Below are 16,192 nucleotides of genomic sequence, written 5' to 3'. Positions count from 1 at the left end.
AGTCAGTCATGCCAGTGACATGGCCTGCAGGACTACTTCCGATCCTGACTAAGGAGGAAATTGACGAGGAGGGAGTTGACGGTGTGGTTTGCAGGCGCTTGGATACAACAGGACAACGGGATTTAGGTGTCCCTGGACTGCTTACGGTCTTAGCCAAAGTTTCTGAACTTGACAGTAACTTTTTATGAACGCGCTGCAGGTGCCGTATAAGGGAGGATGTTCCTAGGTGGTTGACGTCCCTACCCCTACTTATTTCACCTTTACATATGGTACATATGGCAAGACAGTTGTTGTCCGGATTTGGATAGAAATATTGCCAGACCAAAGAGGTGGAATGTTTGGTCTTCTGCCCAGGCATGACCGTGATGGGCTTTTTCATCCCACGGACAACAACTGTCTCCCCCGGAGCCTGATTTAAACAAACCACATCACCATCAGAATCCTCCTCGCCAACTTCCTCCTCAGCGCCAGCTACACCAGTATCCTCATCCTGTTGTACTTCAACAGTGACATCTTCAATTTGCATATCAGCAAGTGGACTGTGGGTGCTCCTTTCAGCACTTGCAGGGGGCGTGCAAATGGTGGAAAGAGCCACCTCTTCCCGTCCAGTGCTGGGAAGGTCAGGCATCGCAACCACCACCACACTTGGACTCTCCTTGGGGATTTGTGATATCTTCTTAGAAAGCACAGTTCTTCGCTGTGCTTTTGCCAGCTTAACTCTTTTGATTTTTTTAGTGGGAGGAGGGCTTCCATCGTCATGTGAAGCTGAACCACTAGTCATGAACATACTAGGGATCGACCTTAGCCGTTCCTTGCCACTCCGTGTCGTAAATGGCATATTGGCAAGTTTACGTTTCTCTTCAGCTGATTTAAATGTCTCTTTCAAGGTCATTTTCCTGAACTTTGCCATTTGGGATTGTATGTGCCCTCTACTATGACATTGGGCATCGGCCTTGGCAGACGACGTTGATGGCATGTTATCGTCTATGTCATGACTAGTGGCAGCAGCTTCAGCACTAGGAGGAAGTGGTTCTTGATCTTTCTCTATTTTATTTTTATCGGAGAAAGTTTGGTCCTCCATTTATGTTATATCGATTTGATATATACGTGCGGCTAAACACAGAAAATAATTTTTTTTTTGGTTTGTACTGGAGTGTACTTTGTGGGTTACAGCACCCTTTAACGGTCAAGCCAGCCGGCCCTTTACTTATGACACAGGCGCACTCTTGGCACTACTTTGTTGATGCACGTGCGGCTACTGCGCACACAATTCACAAACACAGAAAATAATTTTTTTTTGGTTTGGACTGGAGTGTACTTTCGGGGGTTACAGCACCCTTAACGGTCAAGCCAGCCGGCCCTTTACTTATGACACAGGCGCACGCTTGGCACTACTTTGTTGATGCACGTGCGGCTACTGCGCACACAATTCACAAACACAGAAAATAATTTTTTTTTGGTTTGGACTGGAGTGTACTTTCGGGGGTTACAGCACCCTTTAACGGTCAAGCCAGCCGGCCCTTTACTTATGACACAGGCGCACGCTTGGCACTACTTTGTTGATGCACGTGCGGCTACTGCGCACACAATTCACAAACACAGAAAATATTTTTTTTTTGGTTTGGACTGGAGTGTACTTTCGGGGGTTACAGCACCCTTTAACGGTCAAGCCAGCCGGCCCTTTACTTATGACACAGGCGCACGCTTGGCACTACTTTGTTGATGCACGTGCGGCTACTGCGCACACAATTCACAAACACAGAAAATAATTTTTTTTTTGGTTTGGACTGGAGTGTACTTTGGGGGTTACATCACCCTTTAACGGTCAAGCCAGCGGCCCTTTACTTATGACACAGGCGCACGCTTGGCACTACTTTGTTGATGCACGTGCGGCTACTGCGCACACAATTCACAAACACAGAAAATAATTTTTTTTTGGTTTGGACTGGAGTGTACTTTCGGGGGTTACAGCACCCTTTAACGGTCAAGCCAGCCGGCCCTTTACTTATGACACAGGCGCACGCTTGGCACTACTTTGTTGATGCACGTGCGGCTACTGCGCACACAATTCACAAACACAGAAAATAATTTTTTTTTGGTTTGGACTGGAGTGTACTTTCGGGGGTTACAGCACCCTTTAACGGTCAAGCCAGCCGGCCCTTTACTTATGACACAGGCGCACTCTTGGCACTACTTTGTTGATGCACGTGCGGCTACTGCGCACACAATTCACAAACACAGAAAATAATTTTTTTTTGGTTTGGACTGGAGTGTACTTTCGGGGGTTACAGCACCCTTAACGGTCAAGCCAGCCGGCCCTTTACTTATGACACAGGCGCACGCTTGGCACTACTTTGTTGATGCACGTGCGGCTACTGCGCACACAATTCACAAACACAGAAAATAAATTTTTTTTGGTTTGGACTGGAGTTTACTTTCGGGGGTTACAGCACCCTTTAACGGTCAAGCCAGCCGGCCCTTTACTTATGACACAGGCGCACGCTTGGCACTACTTTGTTGATGCACGTGCGGCTACTGCGCACACAATTCACAAACACAGAAAATAATTTTTTTTTGATTTGGACTGGAGTGTACTTTCGGGGGTTACAGCACCCTTTAACGGTCAAGCCAGCCGGCCCTTTACTTATGACACAGGCGCACGCTTGGCACTACTTTGTTGATGCACGTGCGGCTACTGCGCACACAATTCACAAACACAGAAAATATATTATTTTTTTAGCACTTGGGGGGAGCACCCCTGATGGACAGAGCACCCCCTGGACAACACTACAGCACTCCTTTAGGACTGGGACACTGCACAGGACTTTGGAGTGGACACAGCCCCTATGGAGAACTGACTGCACAACACAGTCCAGCCAGCCCCTATGGACTTTGAAGTAGTGGACACAGCCCCTATTAACAACAGCAGCACAGCACAACACAGCCAGCCCCTATGGACTTTGAAGTAGTGGACAACAGCAGCACTACACTACACTACACTACACAGCCCTAACTCCCACCCTCCCTCTTCACTGTCCACAGCCGAGTGAGAAAATGGCGCCGACACGGGTACCTTATATAGGATCCAAAACCCGCGAGACTCGGAAGGCGGTATGATGACGTTTTGCCTCGATTTCAGATCCGAGTCAGGCGGGAAAAGTCGAGCCTGACTCGGATCGGACTCGGATCGGGGGGGCTCGGGGGGGTTCGGATTTCAGAAATCCGAACCCGCTCACCCCTAATATATACTGTATACAGCCTGCTCTAAAAACCCCAACATTGTGTATATATATGTAAACATTCATGTTTTCCAAACAACACATCCATTCATTCAATCATACTGATGTCAGTTTTGTGAATGGTATGAAGCATAGAAAACCCAATAATACACTCCATGTTGTTTCTGTAAAATGGGTGTCTTTTTGTCTGCTTGAATCCTCTCGGAGATCCCATAATATCAACAAGTCAGTCTGTGTCACATCTTCAGGAAAGTCTCTTTTCTTGTATCACTGTACTTGAGACAACTTCACTCCTGAATGACAGTGTTCTGTAGCTGTTCAGTACAGCACTCGTCTTCTATCTTCTTGGTGGCAAACGATGAATTCAAATTGCCAGACTTGTACAGTCATTTCATAGTATATGAGGCCTTCAGTAGCAAGCAAGGTAGGCCACATTTCCAGCTGTTGGCAAACGTAACAGGTTTTTGCAGTGTCTCTGACCATGGTTTGGACATAAGGAATCCCTTTGATTTAAGCTTGCTTGAATGCAGGGTCAGCTCTGTCATGGCTTAACAGTTCTAGCACCATCAGTGCTGTCTTTGCAGTGAATTGCACACCATGTTCTGTGCTCAGATCACTTGTGCACACACCATTGAAGCTGTAGGTGTGTGTGTCAGCATGCCCCACGTCTTTCTTCCAGCTTTGGACAGCAGTCCTTATAGACTTTGTGTCAAATCTCCATTTCTCAGTGTGAATACTTACAGGGTCTTCAGTCTTGTCAGTGACTTGGAAAACAGTCATACTGTAGATGCAACAAGTTCGCTAGCCCCTTCTTCTGTCTGTTGGCTATCAGCTTGTAAAGATAGCTGCTTTGCTCTAGCAAAAATCCACAATAGTCCTATATGGGTGCAGGTAACACCATAGTCCATGAACCAATAATGCTCTGTGTCTTGGAAATCTTCCCACCACCATGGAGCTGTGATCATAAAGAAATCCAGTATGGACAGTTCAAATATTGGTTTAAATTTCACTTGTCCAGCAAGTAGCACTTTAAACTCCTCAATCAGCATGAGAGTTTCTGCTGTTGTCGTTAACAACTGTGCGTCTTTCAGCTGCTTCAAAACCTATGGTTGGTAAGGCTTTGTAAGGAAATACACTGGAATGCGAATTTCATTACCAAACACAAAATCTGCAACTTTGTCACAAAATAGTCCCACAATCAGTGTGTCTGTACTGCATGTATGCCATGTGTACCCACCAACCCCTCCGTCACAATGAGCAAGTAAACCATGAACATTATTTGCAATGGATGTTTCATCAGAAAACACATCTTGTTCACTTTTTGAATTTTTAAACTCAACAATGACATGATGATCATGCCATGTAAAAGTAATGTTGTCACAGGGGGAGTCCAGTCTCAGGGACATGGTCTATAACTGCAATCCTGCCTAATTCCCACCCTTTAGCTTTTGTCTCATTGGGCAAGGCAAAAGGCATCATCACCACCCCTTCACTTAGCGACACCCCTTTTAATGGCCACGCAGACACATCCTGTTTTCCATTCATATCACAATTCTGACATACCATCATTCACCTCATGAGTGCAACAAATCAATGGCATGTTATCAGAAATCTCATTTGCATTCAATTTGACTCTGATTTCTGAACATATTCCCTGAATTCATAGGTTTCAACATTTTGTTCACATTTTGTGAAATCATCATACATTTTCATCACACAATCACTTCTCTGATCAAACACATTTTCTGTAGTGTGAATACATTGCTTAATTTCTGTTTTAAATTCTTTCCACCACACTTCTATATGTATCTCAAGCTCACTAATTTCTTTACAAACTGTATATAAATCACCAGTTGACATCTCAACTCTTGCTTGTGAGTATTCGCTTCCCCTCCCTATGGAATTTCTTAAAGGTAGATAATTCTCAGAAACACAATATGGCAACATTTTATCTTCTGATTCAAAATCAGTAGCTTTTTAAAACCTCACATCACTACATTGTAAAGGCGACCCCAAACATTAAACTGAGATTTTTTAACACATTTCTGAAATTTCATCAACTTTTTCTGTAATCTACCTTTTGCAATATTCACATGTTTGTTTTAACAATTTGCAAAGCATTTTTTCTCAGTTTTCTTTTTTTTTTTAAAAGAAAAAGACAAAACAATATACAATGTGATTTCAGCTAAATCACAATTGTCTCATAGGAATGAGACAGAGGAAACAATACAGTTTACAGGACAGCAAGATAAAAGCAAAACATCATATTGCCTTTTTTTACAGAATCAGTCAATTGGTCACAAACTATTTAACCCTTTCGATCCCACTTCTCGACACCAAGTGCATAATGGTGGGTTTCGTTCAAATCAAAATGAATAGTACACACGTGACCATTTGAGTGAGTACAAATTAACACACTTTATTTATAAGTAACAAACAATTAACAAAGTATACAATATACTCAACTTTTGTCTATGTATTCAGATGACACCGGTAATTCATCATCTTCAACATAAGATGTACTTCATCTTCATCTGGGGAGCCCTCATTTAACAATGCCCAGGTAGTTCAATATACATTGCAGGCACCGTACTGCAGTCTCAGGTCCAAGCATGAGCCAAGAGCCTTTGTCTAGCTCTTGATTTATATACCCTAGTCTGGGGTGGTGGCTTTCTGGATATTAAGCCCATATTAGTTACATACTGGGTATCCACTGATTGGTAGAACATAGCATTGACCAAACAACTTTTGCACATGCTCTGTAAGCACTAAGATATATTCAGACAAAGAAATACAGTAATGACGTGTTATAATGTCTGGAGATAAACTCTATTTCAAAGCTCCTTTGTGTCGAATCTCCCATAATGCTTAGCATCTCTACACATCTTACAATTGGCTAACTGTCTGCTGATAACACCATGTAAGCTATGAATGGCTCATTATACATCTACTAATAGTAATGACAGGTACAAGCTAGGCCTCAATATGTATGTCTTATTTGACCTCAAGGTGATTTGAGCAATCTATGCAAAGACTGCAACTATATAAATACAATCTCTTTGCAAACCTCAATGGGGCCTAGCACAGGGTATGTGTGTGTGTTACAACTTATATGCTTATGTAGAAATTAATTATTTAACACACTGGTTACATGTACTTCAACAGTGACATCTTCAATTTGAATATCAACAAGTGGACTGTGGGTGCTCCTTTCAGAACTTGCAGAGGGCGTGCAAATGGTGGAAGGAGCCACCACTTCCCATCCAGTGTTGGGAAGGTCAGGCATCGCAACCGCCACCACACTTGGACTCTCCTTTTAGATTTGTGATATTTTCTTAGAATAACGCACAGTTCTTTGCTGTGCTTTTGCCAGCTTAACTCTTTTCATTTTTCTGGGAAGAGGAGGGCTTCCATCATCATGTGAAGCTGAACCACTAGTCATGAACATAGGGAAGGACCTTAGCCGTTCTTTGCCACTCCGTGTCGTAAATGGCATATTAGCAGGTTTACGTTTCTCCTCGGATGATTTAAAATTATTTTTAAAGATCATTTTACTGAACTTTGGCTTTCTGGATTTTACATGCCCTCTACTATGACATTGGGCATCGGCCTTGGCAGACGACGTTGATGGCATTTCATCATCTATGTCATGACTAGTGGCAGTAGCTTCAGCACTAGGAGGAAGTGGTTCTTGATCTTTCCCGATTTTATTTTTATCCTCCAATTTTTTGTTCTCCATTATTTTTATGGAGTGAATAGCTCCTGTAAAAATATTTATTTTTCGGGGCAGCAGACAGCTACACCGATGTCCGTGATAGGTGTTTTTTTTTTATGACCGTGACAGTGACAGCTACGCTGATGACAGTGACAGCAACAGCTACGCCGATGACAGTGACAGCGACAGCGACGCCGATGACAGTGACAGCGACAGCTACACCGATGACAGTAACAGCTAAACCGGTGACAGTGACAGGTGTTTTTTTTTTCTGCGCAGCTACGTCGATGACAGTGACAGCTATACCGATGACAGTGACAGCTACGCCGATGACAGTGACAGCTATACCGATGACAGTGACAGCTACGCCGATGACAGTGACAGGAGTTTTTTTTTTTCTGCGCAGCTACACCGATGACAGTGACAGGTGTTTTCTTTTTATGACTGTGACAGCTACACCGATGACAGTGACAGCTACGCTGATGAGTGACAGCAACAGCTACGCCAATGACAGTGACGCCGATGACAGTGACAGGTGTTTTTTTTTCTGCGCAGCTACGCCAATGACAGTGACAGCTACACCGATGACAGTGACAGCTACGCCGATGACAGTGACAGGTTTTTTTTTCTGCGCAGCTACGCCGATGACAGTGACCGTGACAGCTACGCCGATTACAGTGACAGCGACAACTACGCCGATGACAGCAGCCCTTGACAGACAGCAGCACAGCACTGGACAACAGTAGCCAGCCAGCCCCTATGGTCAGGGTCAGCAGCCAGCATCAAATCCCAGCTCCCTCCCTGTGCACACTCCACAGCAGCCCTTGACAGACAGCAGCACAGCACTGGACAACAGTAGCAGCAACCAACACACAAATCAGCTCCCTCCCTGTGCACACTCCACAGCCGGAATGAAAAATGGCTGTGATCGCGGGACCTTTTATAGAATCCAAAACCCGCGAGAATCCGACAGCGGAATTATGATGATTTGCCTCGATTTCAGATCCGAGCCAGGCGGGAAAACCCGAGCCCCCCCATTTTACCCCAAAGTCTATTGATATGGATGTGTCTTAACTAACTACTAGTGACTGCACCCAAGCTAGATATGGATTCAAATTGGGCCTGCTTGGGTAAGCCCAAACCTATTGCATAGAGTATAACAATATAATGTGTCTTTATCGAGGAATAATTATACCTTTACTCTTTCCTCTTTTTTGTCTTGGAATCGGAATTACTTCAACAACAGGATTTTCTGTGCTTTTCAAAGGTAAGTGAATGTCTAACAGCGGTAGGTACAGTATGAGTAAAAAGCAATATTTATATAGACAGTTTAACAGATGGGAATATCACATTGAAATAACCATATGCATAAGATTTGTACATACAAGCCATTTATTCATTTCAATACAACCATAGAATAAATTATTCAAAATGAACATGCAGAAGTATATAATTAAAACAATTGTATTAAAATGACACTGTATTCTTATAATAGCGTCCCAGAGTAGTTAAAGTGTCAATTGTAATAGCAGTTCATAAGTTCAGTGGTTTAACCTTGACCCTAAATGACTCCTTCCTTAGTACTGTAACCACTTGGTTAAACTTAGTTGTGCGGCACAATTTTGTGCTACCTAGTGCTAAGCTCCTGACAGGAAAGATAAAAGTCCTCAGCTCTGACGATCCCTTTGTAGTGATGATTTTACTTGATGACATAGGGGTCTAGTTACTAAGCAGTGTTATGAGACAGAGTGAAAAGTGATAAGTGATAAGGTGCCAGCCAATCAGCTCCCAACTGCTATCTCACAGGCTGTGTTTGAAAAATGACAGTTGGGAGCTGATTGGCTGGTACCTTATCACAGACTTATCACTTTTCACTCTCTCATGAGTCATAACACAGCTTACTAAATAGACCCCTAAATATGCAATAGTGTTAAAGTCGGATTATGTCCTAAAGGCTACTCGATTTTAACAAGTTACTTTGATGTTCTCCTCCGAAATAATAACATCCGATAGCTAATGAAACATCGAACCTGTAAAGGTGGTCCTAGGCAAGGACAGGATGAAATGTAGTTGAATTGTTTTATGAGCTTTCTTCTAAACACTTTTAATATAGAGATTATATAACAAACTGAGTCTGACTCAAATAGTAATTTGTGCTCCACTGCACACACACCGGTCTATATACTGTATATCTATGTATAAGGTTTATCCTGTCATTCTCCCCCGACTCCACACTATTTGAGTTTCTATATTAATAGATAGTTGTGATAATACAGGATTTTAGATCCTTACGTGGTAAAATCTCTCTCCCTTATATAGGACTTTTCCTGAAGTTAAATTGATCTGACTTATGGTGCATACACACGTCAGATTTTCCTTCAGACATGAGCGATTGAACGATTTTTTAAATCGTTATCGTTCAGATCTGAAGAAAAATCTGACCGTGTGTATGCACCATAAGTCTGTCACTACCTTGTTGCTGCTGTCCTGTCTTCCCTGCCTTAAATTTCTGTATTCACCAATGGAACATATGTTAGAGCACATACCCTGTAGCTCCGCCTCTCTTAGGCGTGGCTCCGGCCAGCTCCCTCCTTCTCACTGTCTGTGATGCTGCTTAGAGCTGCCTGTCATCTCACGCCTGCCCTGCCTGCTGCTGTTCACCACAGCCCTGGGGAGGTTCCCAGTGACACAGCAGTCCAGCCTCCTATAGGGAAGTGTCTTCCCAGCCAAGCCCTCACTGGCATCCCCCTCTTCAGACTAGACGCTGCCGGAGCTGCACTAAGGCCAACAGCACTGGGTAGTAAGAGGTGAGCGCCCGATGGGGAACTGCCGTCTAACCCTTCCAGCACCTGCACACACCCTTTAACTTCCATCTATACTGGTCAGTGTCTCACGCTCCCCTCTTCTCAGCCCGGCACATGGTCTTCCAGACCTTTCCTTAGCATGCAGGCTGCTGCAGAGCTTCTTCCAGCATCTTCCATAAGCTGCACGCGCTGTCCCCTGAGTCTCCCCAGACCTTGTATGTGGGGGGGCACAAACCTCACAGTAAACAATAAATAACATAAGAAGCAACATGCATAACATTAGCTGCACTTAACTTGCAGCTCTATTAATTTATAATAACCAATGGGCATTTGGTGTTTCACAGGTTTATATATATATATATATATATATATATATATATATATACACAAATATATATACACATTACATATACACACACATACATATACATATACTACTGTTCAAAAGTTTGGGGTCACCCAGACAATTTCGTGTTTTACATGAAAACTGACTTATTTTTCAAATGAGTTGCAAAGTGAATAGAACATATAGTCAAGACATTGGCAAGGTTAGAAATAATGATTTTTATTTTAAATAATAATTTTGTCTTTCAAACTTTGGTTTCGTCAAAGAATGCTCCTTTTGCAGCAATTAAGGCATTTCTGACCTTTGGCATTCTAGCTGTTAATTTGTTGAGGTAATCTGTAGAAATTTCACCCCACGCTTCCTGAAGCACCTCCCACAAGTTGGATTGGCTTGATGGGCACTTTTTGCGTACCATACGGTCAAGCTGCCGCCACAACAGCTCACTGGGGTTGAGATCTGGTGACTGCGCTGGCCACTCCATTATAGACAGAATACCAGCTGCCTGCTTCTTCCCTAAATAGTTCTTGCATAATTTGGAGGTATGCTTTGGTTCATTGTCCTGTTGGAGGAGGAAATTGGCTCCAATCAAGCGCTGTCCACAGGGTATGGCATGGCGTTGCAAAATGGAGTGATAGCCTTCCTTATTCAAAATCCCTTTTACTTTGTACAAATATCCCACTTTACCAGCACCAAAGCAGCCCCAGACCATCACATTACCTCCACCATGCTTGACAGATGGCGTCAGGCACTCTTCCAGCATCTTTTCACTTGTTCTGCATCTCATAAATGTTCTTCTGTGTGATCCAAACACCTCAAACTTCGATTCGTCTGTCCATAACACTTTTTTCCAATCTTCCTCTGTCCAATGTCTGTGTTCTTTTGCCCATATTAATCGTTTCCTTTTATTGGCCAGTCTCAGATATGGCTTTTTCTTTGCCACTCTGCCTAGCAGGCTAGCATCCCGGAGTCACCTCTTCACTGTAGACGTTGACACTGGCGTTTTGCGGGTACCATTTAATGAAGTTGCCAGTTGAGGACTTGTGAAGCGCCTATTTCTCAAACTAGAGACTCTAATGTACTTGTCTTCTTGCACAGTTGTTCACTGGGGCCTCCGATTTCTCTTTCTACTCTGGTTAGAGCCTGTTTGTGCTGTTCTCTGAAGGGAGCAGTGCACACTGTTGTAGGATATGTTCAGTTTCTTGGCTATTTCTCACATGGAATAGCCTTCATTTCTATGAATAAGAATAGACTGTCGAGTTTCACATGAAAGTTCTCTTTTTCTGGCCATTTTGAGAGTCTAATCGAACCCATAAATGTGATGCTCCAGATACTCAACTAGCTCAAACGAAGGCCAGTTTTATAGATTATCTAACAAGCAAACCCATTTTCAGCTGTGCTAACATAATTGCACAAGGGTTTCAAAGGTTTTCTAGTCATCCATTAGTCTTGTAACACGCTTAGCAAACACAATGTTCCATTAGAACACTGAAGTGATGGTTGCTGGAAATGGGCCTCTATACACCTATGTAGATATTCCTTTAAAAAACAGACATTTGCAGCTAGTATAGTCATTTACCACATTAACAATGTATAGAGTGTATTTCAGATTAATTTAATGTTATCTTCATTGAAAAAACAGTGCTTTTCTTTCAAAAACAAGGACATTTCTAAGTGACCCCAAACTTTTGAACGGTGGTGTATACACACACACACACACATATTTTGACCTATATCGCTACATTTGGTAGCATTTGGAAGGGCAGTTTGTGTGATTCCCCTATTCGAATTTTGGACTGCGGAGACGCCACTGGTGGATGGTGCTTCTATGTTGTGTCTATGGAATAACTGGGCATGTAGCATTGTGCATATGTGAATATCCTACACTTCTCAGACAGATCTCTGGCACCAGGGATAGGACAAGTGCAATTAAGGATATAAAATCAAGTTTATTGATAGGCCACATAGATTACTATATGTTAGCCTATTGGAATATATTAACATTTTTATACATGCAATCAGAATTAAAAAGAGCAGTAGAACTACATGCAAAACCAGGCTTGTTATATGTGCATTACTATTGCCCTTTTAAATCCAGCTCTCAAGGCTGCCAAGAATTGTCAGCTTTGAAAAACAATCTTTAATAAATATACTCCTTTAGTGTTTAGCAGACTAGCGCCTGCTCTGAATGTCTCTGCGAGTAAAGTAAGCATGCATCATACTTGCCGACTTTTAGTTCCCTCCTTCCGGGAGGGAGCGGTCAGGCTTCTACAGTGGGGGGCGTGGAGCGCAAGAAAGGGGGCGTGGTGCGGCGATGATGCAGCATTGGAGCATGACTGCGCCATCATGGCCATGATTAACAGCATTGTAAAGCAGGGACTGGGGCCATGATGACGTGTTTCAGCGTGAATCGCGTCACTGCCCCCTCTCCCCCCCATTGCCTGGGGGTGATGCAGGGGGGTGAGCCAGGAGCACCACCTGATTTTTGGGAGACTCCCGGACATCCCGGGAGAGTAGGCATGTGTGGCATGTGTTAGGTATAATTAATGACCCTCTCCCCAAACACAGAAGATAAAGCACAGATTAGGTGTAAAACATGTGGGACACAATTCTACCATGAATCTGTTGTGTCAGACAGTTGAATACATCTGCAAATATACATAAACATACACAAATCTTTAGGCTTTAAAAAATGGTAAACCATGGCTCTTTAATATTACTGATAAGCAATATATGTTTTCCCATTAATTGATTGGTGTAGGCAGGGCCGGATTAAGGGGGGAGCGACAGGGGCGGTCGTCCCTGGGCCCCCCACACACAGGGTCGGTGTGACTCTGTCGAGAACAGGTGTACAGTGGCACCTGTTCTCGGATTGAGGCTCACTGCTGCGGTCCGCTGTTACTATATGCAGCTGCACATTCAGTGCCGCTGCATACAGCGCAGAGCGGCTCCCGAGTCCTCTCACCGGCGCCACGTGACACATTGCGCCCGCGACGCCGATGAGAGGACCAGAGAGCAGCTCTGCCGGGAGGACATGCCCTCACGCCGTCCCTCAGGTAAGTCAGCGCGGAGCAATAGGCTTTTGGGGTAGGGCTGTAGGCTTAGGGGGAAGGGGGGTGCTCCGTGTGGCTAGAAGAGGGCCCCCACAATTTAGTTGCCCTGGGGCCCCCACCAGCCTTAATCCGGCCCTGGGTGTAGGAGTTTTTCTTGTTACTTATGCTGGGCATACACTATACAATTATCTGTCAGATATCTGTCCAATCTGGCTGGTTGGAATGAAAACCTGGTAATGTTTGGGAGCAAATGACAATCGATTAAATGGTTTTAAACACTGGAAAACAGACAAAAACGATTGTTCAAATTGGTTAAATTTGTTTCATTTAAGCAATTTGGCTGAACGTCCATTTTTGTCTGTTTTCCAGTGTTTGTGAGTAAATGATCGATTGTCCTTTGCTCCCATACATTACCAGGTTTTCATTCCAACCAGCCAGATTGGACAGATAATTGTATAATGCATGCCCAGCATTAGCATTTGTAGTTGGCTTTGATCACATGAAATAGGGTGCTTTGATGACCAATTTGGAAACCACTTTAAAAACAGGTTTTCAGGATATACATGCTTAAACATAGGTGGCTTAATTAGTATCGTAGTGAATTTGATTTAACTATCTGTGCTCAAGCATGGTCCAGAGATCCTTAAAACCTGGACTGTTAGAGCGCCTTGAGGACCGAGTTTTGGAACCACTTGGTTTATGCAAAGGTTAAATGCTATACATGTAATGCAGCGGCTCTCAACCTCAACCCTCAAGTTTTTCCAGAAGGTTGTGTTTTGAGGAATTCTTTCTGTGGAAGCAGGTGGGATAATTACTGACCCAGCAAAATAGACTCTTTCACCTGTGCATGATTAATGACATCCACAAAACATGACCTGTTGGTGGTACTTGTGCAATGGCGTTGAGAACCCCTGATGGTTTGTAATTTGTATATTAAAAAACGGATTTCCATTTGTAATAACATTTTATTATATTATGCTATATATCAAAGACTACCATTAATTATGTCTACAATACTGATGCAGTTGGCTATTTTCCACAGATACATGGCGAATTTCATTTTCCAGTATTGAAAAGAAAATAATACTCAATCATGGGAGTAAAGAAAACTGTTGTAAAGATGGCAAAAACTTGTGCTGCAGGTACCAATAATGTTACACACACATAAATAGCCATGATCATTATGTTTTAAACATCAACTAGACAAAAACAAAATTGGTGTTACATCATAGTTTTCATTTATATTCCTGTTAGGCTGTAATATGGTACTGTAATTCCGTAATGCTAGTTGTAGAGAAAGATGATATAGCTGGTCTCTTTACAACTCTACAGTGTTTTAAGTAAGCAATACTATCTGTAGTTAATGATTTTGTACCACAATATAAGTTTTGTTTTATGATAATTGTGTGAACAAAAATTCAAGATGCTTATGTATAAAACAAGTAACAGAGGTATACAGTAGATTAGTAAATTCCAAAGTCCTAGATATTTCAGATAAGAGCGGAGGACTTTAAAAAAAAAAAATAATAATAATAATAGTACATTGGAGGTTTACTTATAATCATACCTGCCTACCATCCCGAAATGGTCGGGTGCCTCCCGAAAGTCGTGTGTCGCTCCTGACCCCCCGGAAGAGGAGGCAAGTCTCCCGGCCAGTGCAACACGCCTACATCCCCCGCTTGCGTCCGCTCCCCCATCGCCGGCGTCACCACTTACCTGGTCAAAGTGGCTGGGTCGGGGGAGCTTATGACGCGATTCGAGCTGAATCGTGTCATCGTGGCCCCGCCCCCGGCTACACAACGCCGATAATATATGCATTGTGAAGCGGGGGCGGGGCCGCGATAACACGAATATGCGGCCACGCCCTGTTCCGCCTAAAAAATGGGTCACGCCCCCTTTCCCTCCCCCCACTGCAGTGCCAAGCTGGCTGCCTCCTCCCGGAAGAGGCGGCCAGTTTGTCGGCAAGTATGCTTATAATGTCTCACTGAAAATCTACTGAGGGAACCATTCCTTATCTAGTGGAAAACAGAGTATATTAGCTGTAAATAGCAGGTAAGTATATTCTTATTCATCTAATCTTAAACAAGCATTTGATTATGGTAAAAAGAAAAACAAAAAGCATCTGTTGATGGTACAAATTGTGTTCTTGTATTATTACTTTTCCTCAGGAAACCCTGCCTGAAACTGATGAAGCACTTGCTGGAATTGCTTAAAAATAAAAACAAAAGAGAAATGAACCAGTTCTGTTCCTACCATGCTAAGACTGCATTACTGCATATGTGTACGATATACACAAAAGATGACGACTGGAAACTGGATTATCTGGATTTATGCTTTCACACATACATTGAATTCTTCCAGACATGTCTTAGAAATTATAATCTTCCCAACTTTTTCATACCTTCCCACAATCTTTTTAGTTCAGAGTTTGTAGACAAAGCAAGCTGTGACTATCTTTGTGCTCACATCGAATATCAAAAAAATCACAGTTATCCATTATTTTACCCAGAATTTAGATGTCCAACTGCCCTCTCAAAGTAGAAAAAAAGTATTAAATCAGATCACACGAGCAACTCAGCACAAGGCAATTTCATATCTCACTCTGCGGAGCTTTACCCGTTCCTGCCAACCTTCCTGTCTGTCCCCCAGAACCCGCTGCCTGACTGTCATCCCAACTCTACTACCTTTCCTTCTTGTTTGTTGCCTTGAACATACTTCCTTGTCTGCTTGTTTATCTTAGCCTAAGTGCATTAACTCATTGTCTGCCTGTCACCCTGAACTCAATGCCTGGGACTGTCTTTAATCCTGAACCCACTGCCTGGGACTGCTTGCCTGTTACTGCAAAACTGCTGTTTGGGCCTATCTTAATGTTTTGAGCTACTGATTTGTAATTTGCTGCTGAATCAGGCCCTGTATGTTCTAATCAATCGCAGCTGCAAATTTGCATGGAACGCAGCTGTGAAAATATGTTAATGCTTCTCAAAGCCCAGCCTGCATAAATATGCCCACTGCAGCTTTCTCACATCTGTCCACTGTCG

General features: G+C 43.2%; 1 protein-coding gene across 1 annotated transcript in view; it reads left to right on the top strand.

The window, feature by feature from the left end:
• Nucleotides 1-15,976, top strand: part of CGAS (cyclic GMP-AMP synthase) — a 77,307-nt gene extending 61,331 nt beyond the window's left edge. The window contains exons 4-5 of the mRNA XM_088470521.1: nt 14,197-14,296; nt 15,323-15,976. Coding sequence (XP_088326647.1) covers nt 14,197-14,296; nt 15,323-15,695 — 473 coding nt within the window. The 3' untranslated portion in view covers nt 15,696-15,976. The remainder of the gene's footprint in view (nt 1-14,196; nt 14,297-15,322) is intronic.
• The last annotated feature ends 216 nt before the right edge of the window (nt 15,977-16,192 follow it).

This window comes from Taudactylus pleione, unplaced genomic scaffold (assembly GCF_031769625.1).
Source record: "Taudactylus pleione unplaced genomic scaffold, aTauple2 ptg000015l, whole genome shotgun sequence".
In the NCBI taxonomy this organism is placed as follows: domain Eukaryota; kingdom Metazoa; phylum Chordata; class Amphibia; order Anura; family Myobatrachidae; genus Taudactylus; species Taudactylus pleione.
This window is presented reverse-complemented; position numbering and strand designations above follow the sequence as displayed.